The 8765-nt window shown below is 42.1% G+C and overlaps 1 protein-coding gene across 6 annotated transcripts in view; it reads right to left on the reverse strand.

The window, feature by feature from the left end:
* The window catches only part of ntrk3b (neurotrophic tyrosine kinase, receptor, type 3b), a 167786-nt gene extending 162653 nt beyond the window's left edge, over positions 1–5133 (reverse strand). For 2 of the 6 annotated variants that reach the window (XM_034571640.1, XM_034571629.1), the window contains exon 1: positions 4424–5133. In XM_034571640.1, the coding sequence (XP_034427531.1) occupies positions 4424–4665 (242 nt within the window). In that variant the 5' untranslated portion in view covers positions 4666–5133. The remainder of the gene's footprint in view (positions 1–4423) is intronic. The other 4 variants (XM_034571671.1, XM_034571661.1, XM_034571651.1 and 1 more) reach the window with 3 other exon arrangements.
* Positions 5134–8765: the final 3632 nt, after the last annotated feature.

The following is an 8765-nucleotide window of genomic DNA, read 5'->3' on the forward strand; positions in this document are numbered from 1 at the left end:
AGAGAAGCAACTTCTCAAAAACCTTTTTGACGAATCGGTGCAACTTTGATTGATCCAAAGTGTATAGGTAATAAATCAATGTGATGGCCAGTGAAGTATATACCATGCAAGCAATGATGTACCAGCTTTAATTTTCTATTGCTCTTTTTAACACCCTCCATCCTATTTTCATATTTAATGACATACACCAAGTGATTTTTTTTATTTCCCTTCCTCCACATGGAGGTCAGAGATCAAGGTCTGTTTCATCATTCTGCTCCTTCATTCTATACAGATTCTCTGTGATCCAATGTCCCTGCTCTGCTTCGTTCCAAAGTGTGGCGTCTAACACTTGAAAGTGACACTTTCTTTATATTAAAAGATTAATCAGTATAAATATAACATTACGAGGAATTTTAAAGGATAACATAAGTCCTTGGAAATGAGAAGGCACAGACTTTAACAGAGTGGATCATGAAGATTTAAAGATATTAAATGATAAACTTCAAGCCATATTTGTGCTAAGTAGATAAACAGGGAAGCATTTTGAGTGTGGAGCTCTCTTTTTGCAGATAAACAGATGGCAATTTTACAATTCCACAAATTGAACAAAGAGTTGGCATTAAAAAAGCCAAAACTACGATTCAAAGACAAACTGAGGAATTCTGTTTTTTACATTCACTTTTAAAAAGACACGCGTGCTCTATAATGACTAAACATAGTGAGAATAACACAATATGATATGTATTTAAATTACATCATATGGCAAGATGGATGGTTGGATCGATGGTTAAGAGAGGATCATGGTGTCATGGCATCTTGTGTCTTATATAGTTAAACTGTTCGAAACTAAAATACTCATATAATAATAGATTTAGTATTGTTACATGAGGAGGAAAGAGTTCATGTAATTCTAGGAATCTAAACAAGGTAATTGCACTTTTTTGGGGGGGGAAATGGTAAAAACATGTATTTTTATGTCTTGAAACATCTAAAGTGGAACACAATTGAGAAAAATGAATCCCTATGAGATAATGATAGGCTTAACATTACAGTGAATACATTGGTGATAACATTCCATAATTTTACTATCAACTCAGTGCAGATTTCCCAGAGAGTTATGGGAAGTTTTGGTGGACCAGAAAATTGCACAATGTTTCACTTCCAGGAAAATCTGCATATTCTGTGAACAAGTAGGAAACCATGTAATTGGCTGTAAAATTTAGATATGGCCTAAATGTTAGTGTCTCAACGTTCTGAAATGATTAACTTTTGTGCACACAAGACAAAAAATGTATAATTATTAATTAATGATTTCAGGATGTCAGGGGCTCCACATTTACATTTGTACGATTTTGATGGAATGTTAGTGAATACAAATCAGTCCCTGTAGGATATTTATGAGCATATTTCACTACATTACCATACGAAAATAAAATAATAATAATGTAAAGTACACAAAGTAATAGGCCTTCTGCTACTACAGGTTCAGTTGTGTAGCTTACTAGGTTGCGTTCACTAACTCTCACGAAATGATTAAATAGTTAAGAGCTTTGCAGCAGGTTCAGCAGCGAATGAATAGACATTGCTGAATACATACGCTTAGACGTCAGAGTTGAATGGAGGCATCAGGGAATGAAGTGGAGCGAGATGACTGCGGGGGTGATTTTTCCTCGGAATAACAGGCATTTAGCGACTGACGCCACGGTGATGACGGCACAGATTGGTGCGACACTTCAGCCTCTCCTTGCTAACCAGCCTCTCGTCGGTTCAGAAAAAGGACAACAAAATGAAGCCAAACCTCATGCCAACGCCAGAGGTGGAAACACTGATTGGATCCAGCAAAGAAATGTGCACCTGTGGTCAGAGCCGTGCTCTCTCTCTCTCTCTCTCACACACACACACACACACACACACACACACACACACACACACACACACACACACACACAAACCTGTCAAATGCCTCAGCTGCTCTCACAAAACTGTTTTTTTTCCTCAAGTATCACAGCAAGGCCTTATCTTATCCACTTCAAACACTGATGCCTCTTGTGATGAATCTCTAATGTGAGAGAAATGGAAAACTATTATCTGAACTTGGCAGTTTTCTTTGGCTGGCCAATCCTCCCTCAGTTGCTGCAAGGAGCCCTCGCTCTACTTTCTATCTCCTAAATTGGCCCCATCTCTCTCTGTTTCCCTCGTGATGAATGAAATAGACTTCTTGTTAGCAAATTGCATGCTTCTCACACCTCACAAAGAGATGGAGGAGCAAGGACAATTTGTGCTGTTTGTGGGCTCACGCACTGACTGCACTGTTTTATTTTTGATGAGCGCGTTTGCTGGCCAGATATTAAATGAATGTCAAGCAATTAACCTCTGTTGTTTATGAGACACGTTTATTTATATGTTTCAGTGGGCGCGATATATATTTATAGATATACAATGTGTTTGTTTGCTATTGTTCTGAGACAATTGATTAATTATGTACATGTTAATGCTAAATTACTATATACTGATGTGTCCCTGTTTAGTCCTCTATCTGATTTCACACCAGCTCTACAAATAATCACGCCTGTGCTGTTTGAATACCTATCAGACATGCACGCTGATGAGACACGGGGCGGTGAGGTCTCTGATAAGCTGTCATTGAGGCGTGGTGGTGCTGGGTGGAGTTTGCCCGTCGGGGCTGAGCAGCAAGAAAACAACCAGCCTGCTGGCCAGGGACCATAAAATGGACAATTAGTACTGGGTCAATTGCATTGGGGGTTTCTCAAAGGCAATTCACGGGTGACTTTGTACTCGTAACCAAACGAATTCTGGCATTTTTAAGTGAAAAATGCACGAGCTAGATTATCCTACTGTTGATCCCAGTGAGCGGGAGCAGAGGGAAATGGCTGGATAGTGAATGGAGCAGGTTTCACAAGGAGAAAATCCTTATCTAGGGGGGGGGTCACTCTGGGGCCACTTTAATCACTCATTGTGTGCTGTGACCTCCGACCCTTCATCTCTTTAACAACCATTGCTCCAAATGTTGCTGGGCCTTATTCTGAGCCCCGGGTTTTTTGACAAAGAAGCCTGTCTGATAAAACAGTCACGTAAACGGCTCCAGTGCTGTAAAGGGCACTTGCTGCCGGTGTATAAAGGGGTACCAGGCTACCCTCTAGTGGCGCACAGAGGCGATGGACCGTGTCACAAAATAAGTTGTTGTCTCCCTCAGACGGATGGAGGGTAAACGGGATACCAGGACTGATGGGGAGGGGGGGGGGGGTCCTTTGTGGCGGAGGCCGTGCGGGGAATTCCAGTACTTTGTTGAAGGGAGATGTTGACTTTATATGTAAATCACCCCCATCGACACCAGGGGTCTTATTTTAAGGCCCCAGCTCCCTCCCTCTCTCTCTCTCTCTCTCTCTCTCTCTCTCTTCTTTTTTTCCTCCTCTGACTTTTCAAGAAAGAAAGCTTTGATGTTGACAGGAGGGATCGATGCCAGGAAGAGAGAGAGAGAGAGAGAGAGAGAGAGAGAGAGAGAGAGGGGTGGGGGGGGAGGATGCAGAATGAAAATGTACTTCTGGGGGTGGGTGTATGTGGGTGGTGATGGTGGAAGGGGGGGGGGGGGGGGGGGGGGGGGTTGGAGAGTGTGCCGTCATCACAGCTCCTCTGTTTTAAAGGAAGCACTTCATGAATGCCCAGAGAGCCGCGCGCCCGGGCTACGTGTTCGTCTGTGTAGGACAAAAAAACAGAAAGGATGAAGCGCCACAAGTGACGTTTCCAGCGCCCCCTCCTCTCCTCTCCTCCCTACCCCCCCACGCACCCGCATCATCTGGGCATATTAAAGTTTGTCGGGTCGCCTCGGTCCCGGAGGATGCGGGGCTGAGAAGTATCCGGTTGACCTTACTGCGCCATTTATTTCTGTTTCATTTGGCACAATCTGTCGGAGCAGTTGCTGTGCGCGGGGACGCGAATGAAAGTGAATGGGTGATCTGAGGTTCTCCGCAACGTCCTTCTGTCATTTAGCTTTCAGGCCTGCGGTGCCGCTGCGGAGGAGCAACTTTATGGACACACACGCACGCACGCACACACACACACACACACACACACACGCACACATAAGGATGAAGAAACCCGACATTCACCACCAGCAAGGCTCAAGATCAAGTTGCCACGTCCAACAAGGTTGCAAAGGATTTTTTTCTTATTGTGCAGAGGAGGCAGCAGGAGCGCATTGACCCTCACACACACGATCAGCCTTATTAAACGCGGATTTATCACCAAATGCCACCGAACACACTGATGGAGGCGCAGAAAAGTCTCCGAATAAAAGATAAGAAGCCAACAAGTCAGATCAGTGCAGAAAAAAAACCCAGCAACAGCCACCCAGGGCGCATAGACGCCTCATATGTGATCAATTAATGATTCAAAACGCACGGCAGGATCCGCATCTACTTACATAGAGGAGATGTTTTTGAATAACTCTGCTATGTCAACACTGCTCCCATTGTTCCCAGTGTCCTGCAGGGCGAGTAAAGGGAAAAACCTGCCGCTGTCGGACTTATTGCAATAGATCTCTGTTTGAGAGCAGCTGCAGGTCGGCGGGCAGTCCAGCATGGAGCTCAGATAGTCCTGGAAAACACTCATCAGGAACAAAACCCTCCACCAGCAAATCCGGATCGAGTGAAACCATAGATCCATGTCTCCGGGTAAATCGGGGGGTGGGAGAAGACGAGGTCCCGATGTCCTCTGCGTTCGAACAGAACAGGAGAGAGGAGAGGAGGAGAGTGGGAGGAAGGAAGGAAGGAAGGAAGGAGGAGGATGGTGGTGCGTCTGTACAGAGGATGCTCTATGTGAGCCTTTCCGTGGATGGATGCTGTAGTGTCCTTGCGCGTCAGAGATTGGGTGAAAAGGAGGGGAGGGGGTGGGGGGGCGAAAGAAAAAAAAATAGATGCAACAGAAAAAAAGAGAACGGAAATCAAGAAGAACAGGGCGAAATAATAAGGCGAGGCTCCGGTCGTCTTTTCAGCCTCAGATTCATGGTGTTTCCCGGAGTAACGCGCTGCTGTTGTCGACGTCTCTCTCCCCGAGCAGGACCAGGACGACTGGCTGGAGAGCAGGGAGACACAGAATGAGAAGTTGGGGCATCAAGTCCCTCCCACCGGCTACAGTCATACTGACACCTGCAGAAACTGCATGCTATCCACCGTGATCCCACTCGTCATGTGACTGGGTCTGTGCTGCATTATAAACTCAATATACTAAACATTCGAATATAGATGAGGGGTGGTGCAGTTAAACCAGTCATGAAGAGATTGATAAATAATGGCTCGACAGAAAGAAGAATGTCTACATGTGCAAAGTTAATGTTAAACTTTATTGAAAAGCACCTTTCAAAACACAGTTACAAAGTGCCAAACAATAGAATACAAATCATATAAGCATCCCTCCGTCAAGGCCCACAATGGTACTCATTATGAAACCACATTTAAATCTACTAAATACAGATTTTTATTTGGATCTGCATCAAATTGCACACACTGATAAACACTATATATATATATGATTTTTTTTATCAAGAATCATGAATGAATCCCTTGGAAACCAATGAAAATGTCCAAAAAATAGCAACCTTGCAATGTTCCTGGGTCCACCCCCTGTTCTGATCGGCAGCAAAGTATAACGGCTTCTTTCTTGGCCCATGTCCATCCAAGTATCATGGAAATCTGTACTGCAGTTTTTGTGTATTTAAACCAATCAACAGACAAACCAATGGAGAGTGCTGAAAACATAACCTCTCTGGCTGAGGTAATAAAGAGCCATTCATGCTGCTTTACTTGTTGCCAATGGCGCATCTAAATACTGACTTTTGGAGATGGCAAATGATGGCACATACCAACGCAAACATGCATTTTCTATCTAATAAATTGACATCACTTTGAGATCTGTTTTCATTTTGACATTAAAGGCTTGTTTTCTGCCGATCCGTGTCCAAAAGAGACATCAAATTGCTTGATGTCTCTACTTTGATTCAATGTTGTAACTCAATAAAACATGAAAACTTCAAAGTGGAGTAAATCCTGCATGTTTATAGGCACAGCAACTGTAGCACCCTGCAGTCTATATACATACATTTCTCACTATTAGAGGCATTTAATGTAGCAGCTGGAATATGAATGCTGTATTTTTATTTGGTAATTTCATTAATTTTGTTTTACATAATCTCCTATAAAGCTGGAACTGTTTACTGCTAAGTCTGAACCATCCTCCTCATTCACCGGTTTAGAAGTGAAGTTAGAAGCACCTTGATATACCGAGTAGCAAAATTAACATTTTTGGAATGAAAAATAACGTTTGTTTGGCTGTCTCTGGATTTGACTCTATCAAGTTCTCACACTGAAAACCTGCATGAAAACAATTTAATTTTCAAATATAATTATCAAGGTAGTTTTGAATCAAATTAAATTGATGTTGTTCTGCGTTGTTTATCTGAGAGAGCTCAAGCAAAGCACCTTGCTTTGATATTCTGATAGAGCTTGTGTAACACAACTCATTTTCATTTTAGCATTTGAATAACGTGCCATATTTGCATTGATTACAGATCTTTTTTCACGAATGCTATTTGCCTCTATGCATAGTAATCAGATTACAAAATTCTACTTTTGTACTGTAGGCTATTGAACTGTGAAACATTATCCCAGTTTTTATTTGCCATCAAATTCCAAAGTGCCTTACCCATTGCGACCAGAAATTGCTTTTGTTGATTAAACTTTAAAAATAGAGGGAAGACTAATAAAATGTGAAAGACAAGTTTTTACATATATTTATAGAGAGAGATTTTTTGGCTGACAGTATTAACACCCAGTCATAGTCCCTCTGATCGTATCTGAGATGAAGGTCTTTTCAAGTGGCGTCAAGAGTTCTATCAAAATGTGACTGGTTCCTAAGATGATGTCAAGTCACCTGATCCCCTCCTGAAGTTCTATCTGTCTTGAAATATTTCCATTAATGAAGTTTGAAAAGGTCATTAAAGACCTTTTTGAGCTCAAGACAGTTCCATCTCAAATCAAATGAGAATAAGTGAATCCGTCACTCTCCTGTTCCATTTCATTTCCAGGAGTCATTGCGGAGTTTCAAAATCTCCCAGACTATCGGCCAATCACCCACAATATCTGAAGTTTGCCTTTCAAACAGACTGCAATCACTGGGAGAGCCAACCTCCAGCTAGACACCAAGCTACACCAAACCTCCATCTTACTTCTTCTGACTCAATCAGTTATCATCCTTCATTGATTGTCAGCCGTGCACGAACCCTCTCTTATTTAAAGTGTCTGTTTGCTGTGACATGCACCTCCCTTCAGTGCTTTACCAGCTCAGCTGGTCTCTGAGAATCAATCGGGAACACCCAATATAAGTGTACATCCTTCAAAGGGGGTAGCTGAAGATGAAGGGCTGTATGAGCAGAGCATGAGGTTGCAAAGGACTAATTAAGTGGAGGGAGGGTTATGCTGTCTCTCCAAACTGAGCAACTTAAAAGACGACACCCTCTCAGATCTTTTGAACCCCAAAGAAAGGAGGAAAAGGCAAGTTTGCATCATCGAGCCGGAGCAGAACAGTACCATTGTTTCACACAGGGATGGGGAACTTCCCATCAAGTGCAATTTCTATTTCTTTTAAAAATAAAATATCATAAAGCATATTGTAAACAGCCTTGAGCTGATTGTCGCACAATGAATTCATGTTGTAGGTCGTCAGGCACATATCGGCTTCGACATTAAAAGTGTAGGAAATGTCTTCAGTACTTCCATTCATGTTCAGAAAACTCCGTAACACCATTACTTAACAGTATATTCAAATGCCATACTGGGCATTCAGAGTGCTACCCCTTTCCAGTTGCTCTTGCTAAAGCACGTATGGCTTGCTAAGACAAACATTTCTAATTTGAATCAAACTCAGCAGTAATCAACTCACAAATATGTCCGGTTGTGTGGTGTTTGTACGTTGCAGCATCATTGCAGGTCAGCTTAGCTGCATGGTTTGAGCTGTAATGACACTCCAGATTGGCTTATAACTGCTACTGTTGGATTAGACTATGGCAGCCCACCTCAGTTTACAATGAATTAAAAGCATGGATCAAATATGATCTTGTTGGAAACTGTGTGTGTGTGTGTTTGGTTCAGCCTGACGGTGATCTGACAGGCATACAGCACAGACAATTGTGAAAACATATTGTGGATTGAGAGAAAGATAAAATGAGTAAATGTCATTTTAATATTTTCATAACCTTTTCGTTGTTGAAAACCAAGGTTAGACAGAAATGACCATTCAAACAAGTATGTTTTATATGTGAAGGGGCTTTTTGGCATGGTTGGCAGGAATACTTTTTGTTCACCCTTCTTGTTGTTAAGCCAAATATAACAAAACAAAACAGTGAGGTAGTCATCTTGATATCTGATCAACATGTGTGTCTAAAAGATCATCTTCCCTACAATCCCTGCACGGTCTCTCCAACCTCAGTGTCACGTGTTATTCTCCAAGTAACACCTCACAAGACATTTTACTGATAACATCTCGCTAGAAAGGTTTTACATCATGTACTGATCAATGCAATAGAGCATGAAGTTGATTATTGTTTGAGTTTCCAAGCGGGAGCCCTGAAATTACAGTCTGTAGTACAGGGAATGAAGTAAGAGTGCAAGTAGTGAGGACAAGCAGCCGTCGTAAATATGGTGATTTCAGCTAAATTATGGTGTTTCAACATGTTTTTTTTTTTATATTACAGTTGTGGAGTGTGTTTTACA

This window comes from Hippoglossus hippoglossus, chromosome 3, assembly GCF_009819705.1.
Source record: "Hippoglossus hippoglossus isolate fHipHip1 chromosome 3, fHipHip1.pri, whole genome shotgun sequence".
Lineage (NCBI taxonomy): Eukaryota > Metazoa > Chordata > Actinopteri > Pleuronectiformes > Pleuronectidae > Hippoglossus > Hippoglossus hippoglossus.